This window comes from Myotis davidii, unplaced genomic scaffold (genome assembly GCF_000327345.1).
Source record: "Myotis davidii unplaced genomic scaffold, ASM32734v1 scaffold38, whole genome shotgun sequence".
Lineage (NCBI taxonomy): Eukaryota > Metazoa > Chordata > Mammalia > Chiroptera > Vespertilionidae > Myotis > Myotis davidii.
In genome coordinates, this window is record NW_006291383.1 from 1811978 (window position 1) to 1835727 (window position 23750).

The 23750-nt window shown below is 38.3% G+C and overlaps 1 protein-coding gene across 6 annotated transcripts in view; it reads right to left on the reverse strand.

Annotated features, from left to right (window-relative positions):
- Positions 1-23750, reverse strand: part of WDR7 (WD repeat domain 7) — a 288252-nt gene that overhangs the window by 195188 nt on the left and 69314 nt on the right. For 5 of the 6 annotated variants that reach the window (XM_006764456.2, XM_006764458.2, XM_006764454.2 and 2 more), the window contains 3 exons: positions 8649-9418; positions 6974-7062; positions 1345-1443 (listed from right to left, as the gene is read on the reverse strand). In XM_006764456.2, the coding sequence (XP_006764519.1) occupies positions 1345-1443; positions 6974-7062; positions 8649-9418 (958 nt within the window). The remainder of the gene's footprint in view (positions 1-1344; positions 1444-6973; positions 7063-8648; positions 9419-23750) is intronic. The other variant, XM_006764460.2, reaches the window with a different exon arrangement.

Sequence of the window (23750 nt, forward strand, 5' to 3'; positions counted from 1 at the left end):
CTTTTCCAAAATTCTAATCCACAATATGGAACCTGATTATATGAAGAAGACAAACACCGTAAACCACCACAGTACTTTAAAGTACCAGTATCTAGACATTTTCAAGTAATCATGTCAACCCTATTTCAAAGGCGACTGAAAAATATATATATACAATAAATGCTACATTCTTTCCAAATTATATATAAAGCTACTATGAATGCATAGTAACTACCATTACCTCCTGGTGTAGCATTTAAAGACAAATAATCAAGAATAAGTGCAAAAACACTTGTTTACTACCATCATTACAAGGTGAGTTATCTGTGATCATAGAATTTCAGCCAATCAACATTTTAAAATAATCTAAACAATAATAAAAACCCTACCTAAAAATAATTATTGGGATTGTTAAAAGAGAATGTGTGAGTGAGGGACAAGCCATCTGTCTAAAGATCCATCCTATCAGTAGGGAACTTCTCTTCAACTGAGAATATACAATTACATTAATTAACGTGATAAGTATGTACTTTTAGATAATAAATTATTTTCAACAGAGGGATATATATTAAAGTTCTTATTGATCCCTTCTCTTAGAAAGTGAATCAGATATTTATATCTTCACCAAACTGGTGAAGATTGAACCCACAATGAAGAGAGTGAAGATAGCCAAGAGCTCTCAAGTTCCATTAAGCTTCCAGGCAGTATAAAAAATCCCAGTGGGGTATAAAGATTTGGGGGTTCCATTTCAAAAAGACTTCCCACTAGTGTAACTCCACAGGGATAATATGATAGCTTAACTACATCTTAAAAACTAAAAGGACCCATTTTTGACTGGGCCAGAAAGAGAAATTATAAGTAAAACAGGTGACTTCCCATCAGTTTATAATCACTGCTGCTAATCGTCATTGTGAAGACTTTTCAAATGAAAACGTAAATTAAGGGACCTGTGACATCCCCCTCTAAGCAGGGCACATGGTGTGTAAAGAGAGTAAGGTGTGTCTCTCACAGGTAAGCTACAGGTAAAAATAAACTGTAGCTCTAACACCAGGGTTCCCATGGCAAGCATTATCATGAAAACCATGCACCTCTCAACACCCACTTCACATCGAAAATCAGCATCTGGGCCACTCTTTAACAGCATTCTAGATACAGGAAACATGGTTTATTCTAGCCTGGCATAACATTACATTTTTATACTTGGCCCTTATCAACGACATTAGCAAATAAAGTTAGAACATGGAAACTTTACCATCTCATACCTACCAAAGCAGATAAGTGTATAAATTAGATTAAAAAAAGAACATGTCAAATTAGAATAAAGCACAGATTGAAAGAAAGTTGGTAGAAGTTGAGAGAGAATACCTTCGTTTACTAAGAAACAGGAATGGAAAGCAGGAGTAGAAGTGGGGTCAGAGCCAGAGGGATCAGCATCAGACCGAGCGGAAATGACAGGTGCAGGAACTTGCAGAGGAAAAGAGGAGAAATAAAAAAAGAGAGAATTGAGGTACAGCAGTTTCTGAAAAAAAGCTCAGTATTAGTGAAGAATGAAAACAAAGTTGGCAAAATATAGTAAATGTAGAACTAAAAAATGATGTTTTAATCAGACGGGCGTGGTCATTAAAGATCACGGCATGGAAATGATATATTTTATTGAATAGCAATCACAGTGTAGTTCAAATTCCTCTTAAAACCTAAATTCTAATCCACAATATGGAACTGATTATATGAAGGAGACAAACACCGTAAATTAATATTAGATTGAATGATGTAGCAGCTAATATAGAAACAGTTCTAAAACAAAATAAGGCAACAATGAAAAAATGTCAACACATTAAAAATTAGCAAAGTGTAACTCAATTTTGAAAATGTATCACATAATGTAAAGTTCATATTGGTCTTACATTTTTTCTAGTGATTTTCTAACACTATGTATAAATTATTTTCTAATCTTTCAAAACAATAGCCACTGAAATAATTTCAATATCCCACCCTCGTATGATCAAAACTGCATTTAAAATATGCCAACTTATAAAGAATATATGTACTATATATTCTTATTAGGAGAATCCTGACATAGGTTCATTCTTTGGAGTTCAAAAAAACTACTTTTACTATACAAAAGCTTTATATTCTAAGAGTAATTGTTGTGAATGTTATAGTCTTTATAAAATGCTCTTTCAAAAGTTATGCTGCCAGGAAAATGGTTCAGCTTAAATTATCATATGAAAAGGCAAAAGGACCGTATGGCACACACATTCTACAACTGGGGGTCAATGTTAAGATTTAGAGGTCACCATTTGACACTTCCTTCCTATGGAGAAATTACCATATGTCATGCACAAGCATCTTCAAATTAATCCCTCTCCTTTCTTCTGCCACTGAACAGCAATAGGTTTGGGCGCCTGCACAAGCATTGTCTGCTGAGTGATATGTTTGCTTTTCATGCAGTGAAGTTCTTTTGTAACCATGGGCCAGCTGCAGGAAAACAACTTTTCATAATTCCCACACCAATGCATCATAATGTCAATCAGGCACGTGTGAGGGAAACAACAGAACTAAAAGAAGTACATGAACAGGAGTAAGAAACCAAAAATCCAACTCCATGAACCCTAAGAAGCGGATCTTGTACACAAAAAAAAAGTTTCATCTGGAAAGTTATTTTTTAGTATAATAGACTGCTTTTGGTCCTTATGAAATTTTAATTAGTGTATGATGCTATGCTTATAAAAGGAATGGGGCTGTTCTTAATTGTATATTTCATAAGATCTAATAATAACATTGCAAAATAATCTTGTAAAGAAATCCCCAAAATTTCTATATTCCACTGAATAATTTCATTGTCCATTGTAAATCCTGCTTAATTACAAATTCAGTTATTAGAGCCTATAAAGTATTCAATGCCTCATGCAAAAAGTTGGTAAACTTTAGTGGCAAGGAGTAAAGTTTCAGGTTTTAGCTTTCATGTTAACACAATTGTTGAGAAAGTTCCTCTGGTGATTTCCAACAGCAGGGACACTCCTGCAATTTCACATTTTTAAAGAAGTGAGAAATTGTTATGATCCCAGTAGAGATTATTAATGCTATCTAATTTTACCCTTAATTCTAAAAGGACACCAGAAGGAGAGGATAATGAAATTATATATATATATATATATATATCTAAGTGACCAGCTAACCGGCTGGTAGCTATGATGCACAATGACCACCAGGGAGCAGACGCTCAATGCAGGAGCTGCAGCGACTTGGCTGCTGCAGTTGTCGGGTGACACACCCAGAACCAGAGAGGAGGAAGCCTGATTCCAGGGTGTGTCACCCGAGAACCGCCCTCTCACAATCCAGAACCCCTCGAGGGATGTCAGAGAGCCAGTTTTGGCCTAATGCCCACACGCCAGGTCAAGGGACCCCACCGGTGCACAAATCTGTGCACTGGGCCTCTAGTAAGTAAATAAAAGTGTAGGGCTGCCGAAACCGGTTTGGCTCAGTGGATAGAGCGTTGGCCTGAGGACTGAGGGGTCCCAGGTTCGATTACGGTTGGGGGCATGTACTTGGGTTGCGGGCACGTCCCCAGTGTGCAGGCGGCGGCTGATCGATGTTCCTCTCTCATCGATGTTTCTAACTCTCTTTCTCTCTCCTTTCCTCTCTGTGGAAAATCAATAAAATATATTTTTTAAAAAAAGTGTAGGGCTAAACAATCATTATCTTACATGAGTCAAATAGAGGGATTAAACTAGAATGTTTTCTCTAAGTCACAAGTCTCAAGGAAACTAGAAATGCTACTGACAAAGCTGATAGAATAATGTGTCTTAATAAAACAGTGTTCAATGTAAGTATCTTTATTTTTAATGATAAAAATAAACAGATTCTGGGTATTATATTTCTGGAGTCCTGTTTGAATAGGCATCTCATAAAGAAAAAGCTATTTACACTACTTTAATCAGTCTATCTCATAACTGAAACTACTTTCATAATTAATTGAGAATACTGAAATTAAATGCTGCTAGAGCTTTTAACCCTACAGCTCTTAAATACATTTTTCACATACAGAAAAAACCAGCAATAGAAATAAGAAAAAGTACCACTTCCAAAATAAAAAGCTCAAGATTTAATGAAAAATAATACAGCTGAAAAAGTTATGTCTAGAACTGAACAATAGACCTGTGCCAGTCTATCCCCATGTGAGGCTGTGCTGAAACAATTTTGCCTGGTGTTTCACTAATCCTTAGGAAGAGAAGCATGTTGGCAGTTGGCACAGCAGCTTTTCTGTTTTAAGAAATCTTGTGCTTGCATCCGCTATAATTACAGAGGGACAAAAATGTAATCCAAGAAGAAACATCAACAGTAAAGAATGATAATGAAGATAATGATGATGACAAGTAATCTCTCTAACAAGAACAGATTTTAAATGAAGCTTTAAACTAAATGTCGGGGAGCCCTGCCACTGATTTGTACTGTATAATCTGAAAGATGCTGTCAATGAATTTAGATCTAGAGCTAAAAGGGGCTGCTTGTGTTCTAATCACAATATCTATACTTTATGTCATACCTGTGTGGGCCTGTTTCCATTTCTCTCTGAAATAATGCTCTAAAAATGTGAAAACTATACAAAATAAAGAATTTTTACTTTATAAGGTAATAGTATAGTCAGAACATTTTACATGTGAAAAGAAGAACTTCTATTTTGGGCCAGGATGCAACCATAAAAAAGCAAAGCAAAATACATAAAGCAATGGTTCCAGGCCACAGGGCATCAAGAGGGACTGAGAGTCAGGAAGACAAAGTGACCCTATGAACACCTCAGCTGACTGCCTTGGGCGGGTTTCTAGGACAGGATGCAAGAAGGGAGGAGGGGAACTGAGGAAGAGCCCAGCAGTTTCCCTGAGTGAGGAAGACAGCTGAGTCTCAGGAAACTGGGCAGCTAGAATTCACAGGACAGAGACGAGAGAGCTATGAAGATCAAGGTTCTTCAGATACTCAGCAGAGTACTGATGAGTACATGTGTGTTAGGAAACAACTCCAGGCTGGGAAAGAACCTACCAAAGAGCCAGAGACAGTGCCTGCTCCTAGCAGCCTGACTGGAAAATCCCTAATTCACAGAGCACTAGATAAAGTACTCAGGAAGGGCTTGTGTTGGCGATGGGAAACAGCTAGCTTTAGGCATATAGCACCGCTCCAATCACATCCAACACGTCATAAAAGCACAACATTTTCCATCTTTTTCCCCTTAGCCATTTTGACGGATGTATATTTATCTCTCACTTAGAAAAACAAATTAACGTTAGCTGCTAAAGCTGAAGATAAATATATGCGGAAATTCCACTTTGAGTTACACACACAACAGAAATGCTTATAATGTACACTAAGATTCAAATACAAGAATGTCCATAGCAGAATTATTTATGAAAACCAAACACTGGAAATAATGCAAATGTCTATTGACAGGATGAATGGATGAATAAACTGTGGTCTATTCATTCAACAGGACACTATACAGTAATAAAAATGAACAATGAAAGTGAACAAGCCACAGTCTAATGCAAGAATATTGATAAAAGAAGCACAAAATCTCACAAAAGAAGCCAAATACAAAAGAATACATCCTCCATGACTGATTGAATTCATATAAAATTCAAAACATGGGCAAACTATGTTTAGGAATTTAAACTTAGGGGGTGCAACTACAAAGGAAAGAAAGAAAGTGATTTCCTGAAAGTCGGGATGGTTGCCTCTGGCAGGGGAAGGGCTGGTTGGGAGGGAATCTGAAGGAGGCTCTGGGAACACTGCACTGTTGTTTCCTGCCCAAGGCCGTGGTGACAAAGGTGTTTAGCTTGCACAAGTCACTGAACTACAGATCTGTTTTGTGCACTTTTCTAGATGTATATTACATTTTATATACAGTATACAAGTATAAAGAGTTATATAACCCAAACTATTAACTTTTATATAATCTAATATAAACCATAAAATAACATACACGCTTAATGCGAAAACTGATAAACAAGAGGGGTGACCGACCATGTGGAGTTGGAATGAAGGATGGGAGTGGTGTAGAGACTGTGAGAGCTGGTCTTCCATAATGCAAAGCCAACAGACAGTACCCAAAACTAAAATCAAGCATCCCACTTAAGGCATTAAAATACATGCCAAATAATCAGCTAAGAGAGAGAAAAGTCCTTGTCCCAGGGAAGGGGAAAATTGTAGATATGAAGTTAGAGACCTGCTGTTTATCTAGCAAATCACTGACTCTTTAAAACCTAAAGAGGTTTGAAACTGTATAATTTTAAATCTAAAAGGGAAAAAAGAACACTCTAAAATGTCATCATTTACAAGCAGAGCCTTCATCATCCTCTCTTACTTCTACCACATCTTGTGAGTCACAACTCTTAGCTGGAAGGAACGCTCTCACAAAGTGGAAGTGGCCCTGCCCCACCTCCAACTCTCTGCTGAGCTCACTTGTCAGCCTTAAAATGAGTATAAAAGATAATAAAGAGAAACTCAACCTTTCTTCTTCTATCGCCTAATGAAAAAGCTACAGATAAAAGTTAAAATCTAATGATTTAAATAAAAAGAAAGGATTTTTCACTTGTGGTTTGCAATGCATGAACTACTGGCAAATGGAAGAAGAATAACTAGAGTATAGAAATATAAACTTAACATTTTAAAATGTAGTTAAACAACAGGTATAAGTTTTAAAGTCAAGATGCACATAAATAAGGCACCAATGTGTCAAGTTAAGGTGCCCTTAATGCATAAAAATAAGGCCAAAGGCAGTACAATAAAATTATGTGAAATATGCTCATTTATCAATTTCTAAATAAATCTGATTTATTTTTAACTGACATCTTAATTATCTATATTTACATCTGGAATATAACAACTTTTCTCTCTCTTAACAATCTGAGACAAACAAAATGTTATGATTATACATTAGCTGTGCCTCCTCAGTTTCTACAGCTAAGATGCATGTCAATTACTTAATAAGATTTCATTTTACCTTGTTTAATTTGTCCTTGCACAATATTTCTGGAAGTTGGAGGGGAACCCCGGGCCTTAGAAAGGTCTGGGGTGCTTGGTCTAGGTGGCCTTTAAAAAAAAAAAATAAGAAAAAGGAAAAAAAATTTCTTTAAAGAAGAAAAGACATGTACTGGTATATATGTATTCATATTTTTATATTTCCAGAACAATTTAAAATATTACACTTTCTAATTACAAATTAATTACAAAAGAAACACATAGAGACATTTTCAATTTACTGTCCCAAGAGGATGGGGATTTTTCCTTGTTTTGTACCTATTAATATATCCCATTTCAAATTTTAATATAGTAAATTAAATAATTAGCATATAGCAAGTAAGAATTTCACATCTACAACTTATGCTTTATTCTAGCTTAAAAATATGAACAATTCAAGATATTATCAGTGACTCTTGCTTACGAAATATTTATGAACACTTCAACATACTGTTAGTGACATAAATATCATGATTAGTTCTTCACTGTTCACTATTAGCATGCTGAGATTACAGTCCATCCCATATCATTGGTCTAAATGAGTTCATGGAACAATACATTGAGTTTAAAGGAATTCAACCTTGCCCTAACCGGTTTGGCTCAGTGGATAGAGCGTCGGCCTGCGGACTCAAGGGGCCCGGGGTCGATTCCAGTCACGGGCATGTACTTTGGTTGCGAGCACATCCCCAGTGGGGGACGTGAAGGAGGCAGCTGATCGATGTTTCTCTCTCATCGATGTTTCTAACTCTCTGTCCCTCTCCCTTCCTCTCTGTAAAAAATCAATAAAATATATTTGAAAAAAAAAAAAGGAATTCAGCCTTAAAATCTGAAAAAAGTAATAAGGCATTAAAAAAGCTTGGACACTAGAGGCAAACTATCTCATTTTGAATTCTGGCTCCACCACGTACTGCCTATGTGACCTTGGATAAGTAACTTAACCTCTCTGTGTCTCAGTTTTCTTACCTGTAATAAAATATAATAAAAGTACCTACCTTATAGGGTTAAGAGCCTTATTGAGAAAGTATCTGTACAGTGCTTACAACAGAGCCAGACACAAGGTAAGTGCTACTTAAGTGTTTGTTAGATTTAAAAAAAAAAAAATCTGAACATTGTCAACTTGCCCTAAAGTATAATAAAACCACAGTTTAAAAAGTAGCCTTCATGACTTCTGGAAAACAGGAAATAGTAACTCAGGTTAAGTATTCTGACTATAGTCGTCAGATATTCTTAAAACAATCACTCAACACATATTATTCCTTACATATGGGGTCACAATGTAGAGAAGCATTTAACTAAATGTACATTTTGAATTAAGTGTTGGTGCAAACGTTAGTTGGATATAATTCTAAGATTATATTTGCTGAAATGCTACTCTATAATTTGTTTATTAAAGCTGAACTGTAACCTACTCCCTCACTGCAAATTTTTTAAAAATAGCTAAACAGTATGTCTGACTATAGATGAAACTATATAATTTTATCCGGTTTTAAACCATACATATAATATAAAAGGGGAGAAACACTGAGATGCCCCAAAAATACTACAGTGGGTAGAACCAAAAAAAAGGGGGGGGGAGGGGGTTATAAACAGTGACAAACATAAAACAGGTTTCTTTTTCTTGAAACAAAAGAATGAAATCAAAACTATCATGGTCACACCTGGTAGGGGCCTTCTTCATATGATCACCAATAAAAGTTGCATTGGTCATACTCATCAAGGTATTTGCCAAAGAGATGACGGACAGGAGATGCTGTGTGGTGACGGCTCGAGACACCCCGTACGTGCCCTTGCCTACTCCCTCCGTTGCTGGAAGCTTCCTTTCTTCTTCCGCTTTCCTGTGGGGCAGTGCACAGGCGGCCCGATTATAACCAGGAAGCATCAGGGACATATGACCTCCTCTCGATAAGAGGCCGAACGACACTGGGCAGTGGGGCTTCAGCATTCCAAGGCGATCGAGACAAACTTCGTCCAGAACTTCGTTCAAGCCCCAGGCATGAAGGCAAGACATGAACAACTTGGCAGTGTCCATAGTCAAATTATATTCTAACAGGGTCAGTGGCTTCGATTTGCTGGCCCGATATTCAGGATCACTCTCCTCCCTTCTCTGCCTCATGGTCTCCTCGTCCTCCTCTTCCTCGTCGAGGAGGTGCTCCTTTATGTTCTCTTTGATGGTTTCTTTCACTTGTTGGAAGAGAACCGCTGCTCGTTTTCCAGTTAGGAAAGAGCCCCCTTTGTCTGCCCTGCCAGATGCTTTCTGCAGATTCTCAGGGGAAATAAGCGCCGTGTTCGGCCTAGAGGCTTCTTCAGTCAGGAGTTGAATAATCAGCGCTTCCACATCAAAGAAAAGCACATGTATATCCGGGTCTGTTAGGTTTGTCTTTATTGCTTGGACCATCAGGGAGTTATGAGAATATTTAGGCAAATTTCCCTGCAATGAATATTTTTAAAAGATGGTTATAATTATAAGTGTTTAATTTCATATATTCATATTTGAAACACTAAATAGTCAAAGGCATTTAAACACTTCTTAAGCTGTCTTTTTAAGTGTCTGTACCATTAAGAGTAACTCACTAACTTTGCCACAGAATATGAACTTATACGATCAGAACTTTATGCTGAAATAATAACAAAATTGTCCATTCATTTTTAAGAAGGAAATTAAAGCTTATTATTGAAGACAGGAGTCTTTTTACTCATAGAACAAATTAAAATTTGTTGCAATAACTCCTATGTAAATTCTATCTCTGAGAACGAACTATGGTTCCAGCCGAGAGAATAATGCATTTATCAGGCTTCTCATGCTTTTAAGTTGCTGAACCATCAAATCCCTCTTTGTTCTTCTTCACCGTCCATCTCTCCCTGTTCACAGATTCCTTTACCTCAACAGAGAACATGTTCAAGTCTACTTAGATTCTATAAAGCAGTGTTATCCTCTGACCATGCCCCTTCTTCTATATGGCTCTTTGCAGTGTCTGACATTGTTTTTGGTAAGACCAGCTTCCCAAAGAACACCTTCCTGGTGAGACTTCTAATTCTGACCACCCTTCTCAGTCAGCTGCCCTGAAACTGAATCTTCCCACATTAGAACCACCACCTACGAGTGGGCAGCTCCCTAAATCCATCAGCAGCCAGAGCAGCCTCCTGAAGAAGGTTCCATTCTATATTTCCACTTGGACTTAGATGTCCCAGAGTACCTCACGTTCCATATGTCCTGATCTCCACTCCCACAAAACCTGCCCATATTCCATTGTATCCCCTCTGTCACTATCACCACATTCAGACACTCATCTTTCCCCTAAACAGGTTCCACTACCCCTACCCTAGTCTCTCCCTATTCCAACCTGTTGTCCACAGAGCCACAAACTTCTTTCTGAAGCACAAATCTAATTATGTCAGTCTTCTGCCAAAGAACTGCCTTTATCATGAGTTATTGAAAGAAAAAGAAAGTACAAAAGTATTAAAAACTAAATCAAAATATAGGTGGCTATATCTGTGAGAATAAACTTTCCAAACATAGTAAATTTAAAATTCACCACTATAAAAGCAGTGAAAGGCAAGTAAGAAATTGGAATAAAATGTGACAGAAATAGGACTGATAAAATTATAATCTATATAACAATTAAAATCAAAAGAAAAAATAAAAGGGAAAAAATACCATAAAAGTCAAGGACAATTCACAATAAAAGAAACATAGAAAGTCTATAAATGTAAGGAAAAACCTGCTCAATGTAGTGGTCAAGGAATAACGATTAAAATAACCACAAGATATCATTTACAAAATTAGCAAACAGTATACACTAAAAAATACTGAGTCAGGAGTACAATGAAAGTCAAAGCCAGTAGGTATGATTTTAAAATGAAACTTTTGGCAGAGTAATTTGACAAAATATATTCTGAACCCTTGAGATTGTTTGATACAGAATATTTATTTCTAGAACCCCATCCTAAGTAATCAGAAATGCAGACAGGATTTATGTACAAAGATGTTCAGTGAAACAATATTCATTACTTTAAAACTGAAAACAACTTATATAATCTAACAATAAGAAAAGAGGTAAATAATTTAAGAATTTAAGAATAGCCATATAATAGAGTAAATATTGCAATCACTACAAATCATGCTTTCTGGGCACATTTAACTACATGGCAAAATGGCAACATTCTAATTTTAAGTGAGATAAAAATTACAGATATGTGTGCATACACACACAGTGGTTCTGACTTCATTTATTTCATACGTAAGTACATATATGAACACGGTGAAAAACACTGAAAATAGATGAAAATGTTAATATTAATTACATTTTGTATTGAAATTATAAAAGATTTTCTTCATATTTATTACACATAATCAACATATACTATTTTCATAGTTAGGAAGGAAAGCTCTAAGATAAAATGCAAAATCCTTCAGGACAACATTCAAGGTCCAAATACTTTCCAGCTTTAACAAACAGATTCTAGCACCAAACCATGGTTCCTCTCTCATTAACTCTTTTTTAAAAAATATGTTTTTATTGATTTGAGAGTGAGAAAGGGAGAGAGACAGAGATAGAAACATCGAGGAGAGAGAAGCGTAGATCGGCTGCCTCCTGCACGCCTCTTACTGGGGATCAGGCCTGCAACCTGGGAATGTGCCCTGAAGAGGAATCATACTGGCAACCTCCTGGTGCATGGGACCATGCTCAACCAATTGAACCACACCAGCAGGGCCCAGTAACTCTTTTATGTATTCCTTTGCCCAAAATATTTTTCTTTGCTCTACTCCAGTCCCTTCTCTTCCATCAAGACCCTAATCCTCCCAGGAAAGTTAGTCCACAATGAATCCAGCCTCCATAACATTTTATATCTACTATACAACAGGGATTTGTATGTCTTAGCTATATTTACATGGTTAGTTAATTTATGTTATTTATATTTTTGTGTACTGTATGGGTACTATGCCTTACTCATCTTATATAAATCTCAACCTATCAGAGTACTTGGCAGAATGAACAAAGAACATTATAAAAATCTTTATGAAATTATTTTTAATTGCTAATCAATTCTTCTATCATAAAACTACAAAATCCCCTTAACTTGTCTTTTCTTTCTCAAATTCTCCTCCCATCTGGAAGTGTTTCTTTCTAGTTTAAGAGATTTCAATTACATTTTATAAACCAAGGAAAAAATCTTTGCAAAGCACAAGACATCCTCCAAAATAGACTGCTGCCTACTCCTCCAAATTCATCTCTAACCACAACCCTTACATCTTCTACTACAACCAAATTCCACCGTTTACAAGAGCCAGACATTTGTACCTTTGCAGCATTTATGCCAGCATGAAGCTCCCTTCTCAATCTCCCTACTGCCACTCAAGTCATGCTTCTACCCATCCTTCAAGAAGGATCTCAAGTGGCTGCTCTTCCAAAAATTATTTCCAGAATTGTCACTAATTCTGCTTCCTTTGTATAAATCAATGAATGATGTTTAAAGGAAGGTAGAAAATAAATACTATTTCCATTCAACGGCTAAAGAACCTTAGGTACATAAGTAATAGATAGGTAAATTTACACTACATAAAACACAAAGTAAAAAAAGTCAAGACTTTGAAATTCATTCCTGTATTGAATTCACTCATAACGCATTCACTTACGTTTCTGCAAGACACTGGCGATACAAAGATAAATAAGAAGGTTTTTCTAGTCACGGAACACAGAAGTGACAGTTAAATAGTGACACGCGAAGATGTTATTACAATGTGGTGTGAATAGCGGTATAAATAAATGGGACTGCAAGCTGAGGACACAACCGGAAAGTGCCAACTCCCCATTGGGTGACCAGGGAGATCCTCACACAAGGGGAACTTGAGCAATGAAAAGGCACTCCTGGCAGAAAGTTAGCCAGACGTGAAAAAAGATAAAGGCAGGAAGCATCACAGTATGGATGGTAATGAAACCACAGCCGTGATGAAGAATGCAGCGGATGCTCGGGTGCTCCTAGAGAGCGTGAAGGTCCGTTCACACGGAGTCAAGACTGTGTCCTGCGGGCTTGGGCCACTAACACGGTGCTTCTCAGAATCATCAGAGGTGCTTCTTTTTTTCTTTTCTTTTTTTAATCCTCATTTGAGGATATTTTTCCACTGATTTTTAGGGAGAGTGGAAGAGAGGAAAGACAGAGAGAAACATCAATGTGAGAGAAACAACATTGATTGGCTGCCTCCTGCATGAGCCCCAAACAGGGCCAAGGCCAGGGAGGAGCCTGCAACCAAGGTACACACCCTTGACCGGAATCGAACCCAGGACCCTTTGGTTCACAGGCCAATGCTCTATCCATTGAGCCAAACCAGCTAGGACCAGAGGTGCTTCTTAAACACCGATTCCCGGGCCTGCCGGCTGGCCTGAATCTGTCCCTGGGAATGGGTCAAAATCTGTCTAATGCTTACCCCAGATAACTTTATGTTGTAAAGTTTGAAACCTTCTGTCTAAAGACTTGAATGAGGTGACTGACATGATCAAATTTAATTTTATAAATCTTTATCCACCAACAATGTTGGCTGAAAAGAAATTATATGAGAGTCATGAATATAAATTGGGAAGAAACAGAAGCCATCCAGGTGGGGAAGATAAAAGTATGCAATAGTCCTGAAAATGTAGAAGACGGGATAGAATGAAGAATATGTACATTACCCTTTATTTCTGTACATCACCCTTTTATTTCTGAACAATATCCTTTTATTTCTAACAGCATTGTGTTTTATAATTGCTTTTTCAAACACTGAATATGTAATGTCACAATTATACTTAATGCTTTGTACCTACTGACACTAATTTTACTGAATGATACATAAAATTATATATTAATAATAATTATATTATAACTAATATAACATTATGGATGTGAAAAGTGTTATTAATAATGATAGCCACCACATACTAAGCTGCTGCTATGGTGCAGGCATTAAACTAGGCATCAGGGTTGGTTATGTCATAGCAAAAGGTAAAATATCATCTAATATCAATATTAGGTAGACAGATGTGATACTAGGTATGAGGGAATAGGTAATAGCAATATTAGATAAAAAAAAATAGAGCCTTGAGTACTTTAGCAGTTATTGTCTTTCCAGTAAAGATCTACAAAGTTTTCTTAAGAGAAAGAGAGGCCATTTCCACCCAAGAACATAAAATCAAACATGTTTGGTAATTAAATTACTGAAGCAGCAAGAGTGGCTTAAAGGAAAGAGAAGGCAAGCATGAGGACACCAGGTCGACTTTCAAGCTCTCTCTTCTGATGTCAGCCACATATGTGCCCCTTTCAGCACCCTCAGATCTGCCCAGATTTCTGCCTCTGTTGGAAGGTGTGCCAACAGATTGCTCATGCGCTTCGACACAGAAAGGTTATCTCCTGTCTAGTACCATGATATCTGGGTGTGATTGTGTGTGACCCCTCTTATCACGACCGCTCGTACCCTGCTACTGATTGAGTCACCAATGCAAAGACTTCACTAATAGCAATCCAGTCAGAAAAAGAGGGTAACAAAAGGAATAAACAAAACAATAAAAGCAAATGAGAAGAGAATGGAGGGAGACTGCAGGAAAGGAGAGAAAATGACTCATCCCCAAGTCCTGTAGATGAACTCTAATTGCTGATATCACCAAGTCTTGCATATAACTTGTAATGCCTGACAATGGATTTCACAGACTTAACATATAGAGTCTTATTACTACAAAACATAGATAACCAGCAAAGTTGAGAGGGTAAGATTTCAGCTAAATGCATGGAGATGGCAGAATTAATCACCACATGTTTGATATTCTAATATGTCACACTAAGATTAACTAAAGGAAAACTGAATAAAAACATTTATCAAACTCCAAGGGACCATTGGCTTAATCATCAGATATACATGTCTAGAACAAACTAACTCATTCAAATCACCGTATATTCTTAACAATGTCAAATGCAGGCTCTCTGACCTGGGAATTCTTCCACGGGAAGGTTAGTACCTTGCTCAGCCACCTTTATTAAGAGCAGCCGAAATGTGTGCTCACAAACTCACTTTTTCATTACCATGGAGGAAGATTAAATTCAACTTGACAAATATTTGTGGAGTGCCTATTATGTGCAAGATGCGTGGAAGAAAATAAAACCTCTGTACTTACGGCAATAATTTAAAAACTTACTAGAAAAAAAGACCAACAAGAAAAGCTAAATCAAAAGGTATATATAAATGAAATGGTCTCAAATTTATTGGTAAACCCAATGGTAAATGCGAAATTCAAATGTGGTAGACAGTCAGACAGGCATGAGTAGAGCCAGGGCAGGTACAGAAGGTCACCAGGACAGAACGCCCTGGGTGCCTAGCAATGGGCAAAACTAGGAAGACAAGGACCTCGCCCTCAGGGTAACCCTCCCTCCCCTGTATGTCGAGAGTCATGGGGTTCAGACCCTCCCCAGCCCTTTCCTCCCCCGACATGCCACTGGTCAAGTTGGTTAGACCCTCTTAGCGGGAGGACAAACAGGGGGGTGGAGAACAGCAGCCCTTAAGCATTAAGCCCCAGGACAATGAGATTCCAACCCATCAAATACATCTAAGCCTCAGTTGTGTTTCAGCTCCAGGCCCAGAAAAGCAGCAAAACCAGACAAGCAACGCCTTGGCTGACCTCAGGAACAGCTGCATACACTTAGACCCTCTGCCCTGGTGCTGTCCAATCAGTAGAGACCTCGACCCTGAAAGGACAGGCCTGGAAAGCTGATGAATATTCTATTGAGACCCTCTCCTGAGACCTCCAGATAAGCAACCTCTGGGCATGGACCCAGCGTGGCTCTCTTTCTCTCTCTCTCTCTCTCTCTCTCTCTCTCTCTCTCTCTCTCTCGCAGGCCCTCACCTTTCCCTTTTCTCACCCCCACCCCCCGGGCACATTTTCCTTGCCTCCCTCTTTCTCCTAAGCTCTAAGGGCCCTTCATTTCCTCTGTAGCTTGTTTCCTGGGTGCATTTCTTCTCCTGCTCACTTCTTCTACCTCTGTTACTTTCTAAACTAACTTTCTCTTGTAGTCTTGACTCTGAATTCTTTCTTAGCCAGAACCCGAGTACCAAGGTTGCTGAAGCAAGGTCCAGTCTGACTCTACTGGTCTAACACCTGGTGCCACTTCACCACCAACACACACACACACACACACACACACACACACACACACACACACACACATATACACTCACTTTAAAAGCTAGTAAGGCATGTATTTGACATTTTCATTTTAAATACTAAGCCTATTATAACTTTATATTACCTGTATAGGGGAAAATACAGATTTGGCCATTTCAAGTACTACATAAGAAACCTGACTTAAAATATAACTGAAATACAACAATAGGAAAACATTATTGAACTGCTTGCTCACCGCTGAAAGTGAACCTGTGGCAATCACAGAGTAGCAGGTAATGCCCAAGCTGGTTTGGCTCAGTGGGATAGAGCGTCAGCCCACAGACCGAAGGGTCCTGGGTTGGATTCTGGTCAAGGGCACATATCCTGGATGTGTGCGGGAGGGAACCAGCTGATGTGTCTCTTTCACATCAATGTTTCTCTCTCTCTCTGTCTCTCCCCCTCCCTTCCACTCTCTCTAAAAATCAATGGGAAAATATCCTCAGGTGAGGATTAACAACAAAAAAGAGTAGCAGGTAAAATTGTCTCAAGTGAAAACCTAAGGAAAATGACAGCATGACAATCATGAGATTAATTCCTTACTCAAGCATGGGTAGTTTTTCAGCACAGACATACATGTCATAAGCAGCAGCCCCCATTAACAACAACAAAAACTTACAATCAACAGAGAAGAAAATATTAATGCATCCTTTTTATAACATTTATCATTACTATAAAATTGTAATATGCTAGGTTAAATCGCATCTGCTGAAACACCAATAGCTCTGTCCCCTAAAACCAATGTTATAATGATATTTTAAGTTTATTTCATTTTATCCACTGACATAGAGAAATTTAAAACATTGGCCGTAATTTACTCTTGCACCCCTCACATCAATGGTCCTCATTTAAAAGTTTACTTATTTCTGAATCGTTTTTTAACACCATAGTTTTTTGAGGCTCTTTTAAAGTTAACTAGTAAAATAATTTATTATTTTTCCTGAAAGAGCACTAAGTCCAATCTATAAGAATAACATCAAATGGTTCAGATTTCTACCTAAACACAGAGTTGGTTCATGCCAGTGAGCATTAAACATAAGCAGATTTTTATTCTAAAGTGCAAATCAGAAGAGTGGATCTTTTTTTTTTTTTAATCTGAATGTGCTTTGGAACCAGGGATCTACGATACTAAGAATAAGACTAGGAAATGTTATATATCTAGCACGCGCGCGCACGCGCGCACACACACACACACACACACACTTCTATAAATATCAATCATGAAACAATAAAATAGAATCTAAGAACATATATGTATTTAAAATATTAATATAATATTTTATGAATTATATATGTATACTCATAATGCGTGGTTTAAATAATTTTTAATTTGCTAAACATGGTAGAAAAACTGGCTTATTACCTAAGAATATTTTGGTAGGAAAAATAAATAAAAAAGAAATTTTCTTGATCATGGATATTTTACTGAATAAAGAGCTTTAAAAGAACTGAAATTCTGATGTCTAATGTTAAATGCAAAAGGTTCACTAAATAAATCACATTGATGTCTTAATGTACTTTTAAATTTTTCTAAAAAATTAGCTAAGGGAAAATTCCACCATCCACTATTTTTAAAATATGGTTTTAATGTTAATGATATTAAGTACTAGGAAAAAAGAAGAAAGGGAAGGAGGAAGAAAAAAAGAGGTGGGAGGTGCAAGGGGAAACAAAAAAACGAGATGAGAAAATGTTCCTAGAATGGCTATTTGGTGCCCTCTGCTGCTGTATTGCTGTTACTTAATACGAATGGTTAGGATGACATGAGTTCTTTTCTAGAAAATCCATTTAAACTGAAATTAGACAATTTACTTATCTTAAATATTTGGTTTTGGATGGGACAAGATTTTATGATTAGATATTAATTACAATGTTATTTCACTTCCTTTTGTGCTTTCATTAACTAGTATACTATTAGTATACTAGCATTAAAAAAGATTTTAAGTTTTGATATTGGGTATTGTACTATAATCTATTTCATATAATATAAGTAAAATGTGAATTACTCAAAAGTAAATTATAAGTATTAAATATCAATGCTTAGATCATAACTTTGATAAAGAAAATGTCTTCCAAAAATATTTCTACAGGCCATGTCTTACTCGATAATAATATCCAAATGGCATTAATATATTAAAAGACCAGGACATTCATATATCAGGCTTTCACACTGAAACACCAAAGAGATTGCCTTGCATCTCCTCCCAAAGGGCCAAGTTATCAAACTAACAAGACCAAGAACCTTGGAGGCCTGGGCATCCCCACTCCTCCATAGACAGACCTGCCTGTGGATCAGTTCACTTTCCTGGCATCACCTCATCTCTCTTCCAAATAAAGAGACTATCTACTCCAGAGAGATGCTATAAACAGCTAACAGATGAACACAAGCAGGATTCCTTTCTCTGGTAAAACAGAGCTAATAACACCTACCTTATTTTATCTCAAACTAATGCATTAAAAACACATATGAATATATAGTTTAAACCAACTGAAGTAAAAAAAAAAACTGTTTTAAAAAAGTGCTCCTATTATAACCTCTGCTCCCTTGATACATTATGAATGAATAATGGACAGAGGGGAGATTCTCTGAAGCTACCTGGTAACGAAAGGGTCAGAATAATGCAAAACTAGAAGGAGAAGAGAAAACTGATCCGCTCCACCTTGGGTCGCTATGGTGAGTGATCGCTAACTTCAGAAATACTTACACTCAGTCGGTTCTAACCTGTTTTTAACCCCCTCTCTCTCATCACTGCTGGCCTCAGCCCATTTCGCACTGTTCTCACTTTGCCCGTTCACCATCCCCTCCACATCTGCACAGTTCCCTTTGTTGGAATATCCTTCCCCACTGTTCTTTCCGATGTTAAACCTCTACACAAATTAGTCTCTTTAGAAAAGCCTTCCCAACAACTCTTCAGGTCGGCTCATCTCCTGTGGGCTCTCTCCCACTTAGCTCATGCCTTACATAGTATAAACTCGCCACAATGAGCTGCATAGTTTCCCACAGCAGAGCAGGAGCTCCCAGTGCCAGGGTGCACTGACTGTGGATGTGATGAATGCAAACTCCAACCGCTCCAGCTCGGGGCCTAGCTATATCTGCACTCAGTATGTGCTGAGTGATGAGTGAACGAATGAATCAATCAATCAATCAACCGATCAAGACTAGTAAACTAATGTGTGTTGACTACTCATCATGATTGATATTTTTAAACATGCTACCCATTTTACAACCTTATTACCTCCACTTTAAAGCTAAAAACAAATGGAGCTAAGAGGTCAGTCAGTCTGTCGCACATATTACATAGCATTAATCAATAGTTAGGGTCAACAGTTAGGATATAAGAGGAAGTCAGGGTCCTCCTGTATCTGCCTGACATTTTAATTCAAGAGGTTCTCAGAAGTAGTGCTGCAGAGATTCTAGAGATGAGGTGAGGGGAGAGTATGTCCACCTCACACAAATCAACCCTCACACTCTGGGCCTTTCACAGAGATTCATGGAACCCTTGGTGCTGGGCACTGGAAATACAAGGAGGAATACCAAAGACCCTTTGAGGAGCCCCTAGTCTGGTATACAGCCGTAGTTCTCAGCCGGGCATGAGGTTCCCTTACCTCCTCCGCCCTCCCCCCTTACCCTCACCCCCAGCCCCAAGGGGCACCTGGCGATGTCTGGAGACATCTCTGTTAGTCTCAACTGGGAGAGGGTGCTGATGACATCTAGTGGGTAGAGACCAGGGCAGCCACTACACGTGCTGCAATGCGCAGGACGCCCCAGAACAAAGAACTGTCCAGCCCCAAATGGCAGTAGTGCTGAAGTTCAAAAACCCTGATACAGAGAAATAGACATGTAAACAAAGATATCTCCTCGCTTCCACATAGAGAATAAGTACTGGGCTAGAAACATAAACCAAACACCAGGGCATCAGAGAAGATATCACTGACTCTACTAGACTCGGCAGTATTACCTTCAGGAGCCTTTGCAGAGACGGTGGTCATAGAACTGAGGCTCATGAGATGAGTGGAAGTTAGCCAGGGGAAGTGGGGAGACAGGGGCACTGCAGGCACAGCAAATAGCGGGTGCTCTGTTTACTGAACGCAGGTGAAGGAGACGGGGACACCAAGTTACAGTGCCCTGTGAAAAACTCAAATCCTGATTGATACCGACAGATCCCCTTCTTTCGTCTCTGCCTTTCTTTCATCTCCCTCTTCCTTTACACCCATCTATTCCCCTAGAACAGTGGTTCTCACCTCTGGCCCTTTAAATACAGTTCCTCATGTTGTGACCCAACCATAAAATTATTTTCGTTGCTACTTCATAACTGTAATGTCGCTACTGTTATGAATCGTAATGTAAATATCTGATATGCAGGATGGTCTTAGGCGACCCCTGTGAAAGAGTCATTTGACTGCCAAAGGGGTTGCGACCCACAGGTTGAGAACCTCTGCCCTAGAAAATAGCACTTCCACCAAGGCAGATTGCTGCCAGGTGTGATTGTGATTGAGGTGTGACTGTGATGAAGGAAAAGAGGTATCTTTATACAAACTCAGGAGAGGGAGATGTGTGGAAGACATTGCCAGAAGGATCTTTGGATATACTTGGCCTCTTCCAGTTTACTGAGAGCACTGCATAGAATTCCAACTTCAACCACTACAAACCACGTATACTTCTTGGACACTGCAGTAAACTGCCTCCCTCAGAAGACTGACTGATGAATATGTGTCCACCTGAAGGTAATTTTAGGGCCTGCAATACCACATCACATAAATCATCTTATGATACGAATTTCACATCTGAAAATTTGTAAAACCTCAAAATCATTGTCACTGGCTCGCAGCCTGGTTTGCCATCCATCATTCTGGGAGATTTCACCACCTATCTAGGTCAGTGATTTCCAACGTATGGTCTGCAGTCCTGGGTGGCCGCGGGGCTCCCTTATGGATTATAAAGCCATTCAAAGTTGGAAGTCAAATGGCAATGTTAAACCCAGGGTCATTTAGCGAGCTATTAAGGTCACATGTGCTAATTATGCTACAGGTTGCTATTTCTATACTTTGCTATTTATAATTTTAACTTGGCATATGACCACAGTTTTTAGACTTTCATCACAGCCCATCTCCAGCCATCACTTGATTATATTCTTCTTTCTTTAATGTCCCTTCCTCCAAGAAGCCAGCCCTGATCACCTCAGGCCAGGGCAGATTTCTGCAATACTTTCTGCATTCCTCAGCCATCTCACTTACTACACTGCATTGTATTTATCTGTTTATATTTCCTGGGGGTAAATATCATGTCTTATTCCTTTTGGTTCTCCAGGGCCTAACACAGTACCTAGTAGCCAGCAAATGTTTACTGAACTAGACTGATTCAATTCTCTAACAGAGCTGAGAGCTTATAAAAGTTGAGAAGTTTGAAAATCTCTTACATAGTCTAACAAAAAACCCCCAATAATTTCAAGCACATTAAAACAAAAGAAATTACTTCTTACCTAAAGTACTAACATATTCATATTTAGCCACAAATCTTTATACTTCTACCAGATTTACTCCACAATGCCTTGAAGTTTCCAATTAAGAGTTAAATAGAAAGTGTCATACACAAGGGCTTGAAAGATCTGACTGCTGAGGTGGGCGTAGGGCTTAATCTATCTAGTGTTCCTATTCTCTCAGCAATCTGCCATTTGGTTTATTATGTGAGATGGTAAAAGAAATTTCTCCTTTGCTGTAGCTCACATAAGTTGCACAACAATCTAAATTTCTCGTCAGGTAGCATCGTGCATTAATCTATTGCCAAGGAAAAACAAAACTATCCTGAATTTAAAACCCTCTTAGAATAAGACCGCCTTTTCTTGGTTGAGAATTATATTTAAAGGATATAGCCTAAGAAATCCGAAACACCAATCAGAAAAACTATACGCACCCCTGTATTCACAGGGGTGCAATTTACAATAGCTAAGTTCTAGAAACAGCCCAAGTACCCATCAGTAGATGAGTGGATTAAAAAGCTGTGGTACATTTACACCATGGAATATTGTGTAGCTGTAAAAAAGAAGGATCTCACCATTTGAGACAGCATAGAGCAGCGGTTCTCAACCTGTGGGTTGCAACCCCTTTGGGAGTCGAACGACCCTTTCACAGGGGTTGCGTAAGACCATCGGAAAACACGTATATAATTGCATATTGTTTTTGTGATTAATCACTATGCTTTAATTATGTTCAATTTGTAACAATGAAAATACATCCTGCATATCAGATATTTACATTATGATTCATAGCAGTAGCAAAATTACAGTTATGAAGTAGCAACGAAAATAATTTTATGGTTGGGGGTCACCACAACATGAGGAACTGTATTAAAGGGTCGTGGCATTAGGAAGGTTGAGACTCACTGGCACAGAGGGACCTGGAAAGTATTATGCTAGCCAAATAAGCCAGTCAGAAAAGATAAGTATCACATGATCTCACTCATATGTGGAATCTAATGAACAAAATAAAATGATGAGTAAAATAGACCTAGAGATATGGAAGCATGGAACAGACTGGAATTTTGGAGGGAAGGCTGGGGTGGGAAGGTGGGTGGGGAAAGATTAACCTGGGAATTTATATGCATATATGCATAGCCCATGGACAACAAAAATAAATTTAAAAAGAAATTTATTTAATGTGAACTATAAATTCCATTCATAAATCCATTAAACACCTATTATGTGCAAGACACAGGGCCAATAAGGTTAGTTAAGTTTTAGGAAGAGGGCTTCCCTTGCATATATCATTATAGATAGTGTTATGCAATGACTACGAAAAATCCTTGGTGTCTAATCCAAGGATCCTAAAAAATGGAAGAAAATCAAAAACCCTGTAATCACCAAAATATTTAGTAAATGCCAATTAAATATGATTAAATATGTAGTTAGTTTTGAGAGTTTAGTTGCAGGAGGCAGCTAATCAATGATTCTCTCTCATCATTGGTGTTTCTATCTCCCTCTCCATTCCTCTCTGAAATCAATAAAAATATTTAACAAAAATAAAATGAATGCTTAATACTATTTCTCCTTAACTAAATCATTTCACTGACTTTACACTTAACATCAAGAATATAGAAACTTGGAGAGAAACAAAGATGGCGGCATAGGTAAACACCTGAAAGTGCTACCTGGCACAACCACTTCAAAAATACAACTAAAAGACAAAACGGACATCATCCAGAACCACAGGAAGGCTGACTGAGTGGAAATTCTACAACTAGAAGGACAGAGAAAAGCACACTGAAGCTCAGAGGAGGTGCGGAGGTAAAGTGCAGAGGTACGGAGGCTCACGTGGAAAGGGCTGGCAACTGAGGACATAGTTATCTTCAGTTCCGGTAGTCTCTGGGGACCCAGACTCATTCAGGGAGAAACTGGACTGTCTGGCATCAGTCAGAACTCGAGAGCGGCTTTCTCTCAGAGGTGCTTGCAGCGATTACCAGGTGAGACACGGGGCCTCTCTTGGTAGGACTGAGGATCTGCCATAGCTGTTTGCTCCGCCCTGTTGATTCCCTGAGACCTCACCCCACCCAACATGTGCACAGAGGCTTTTGGATATGAAAGGGTT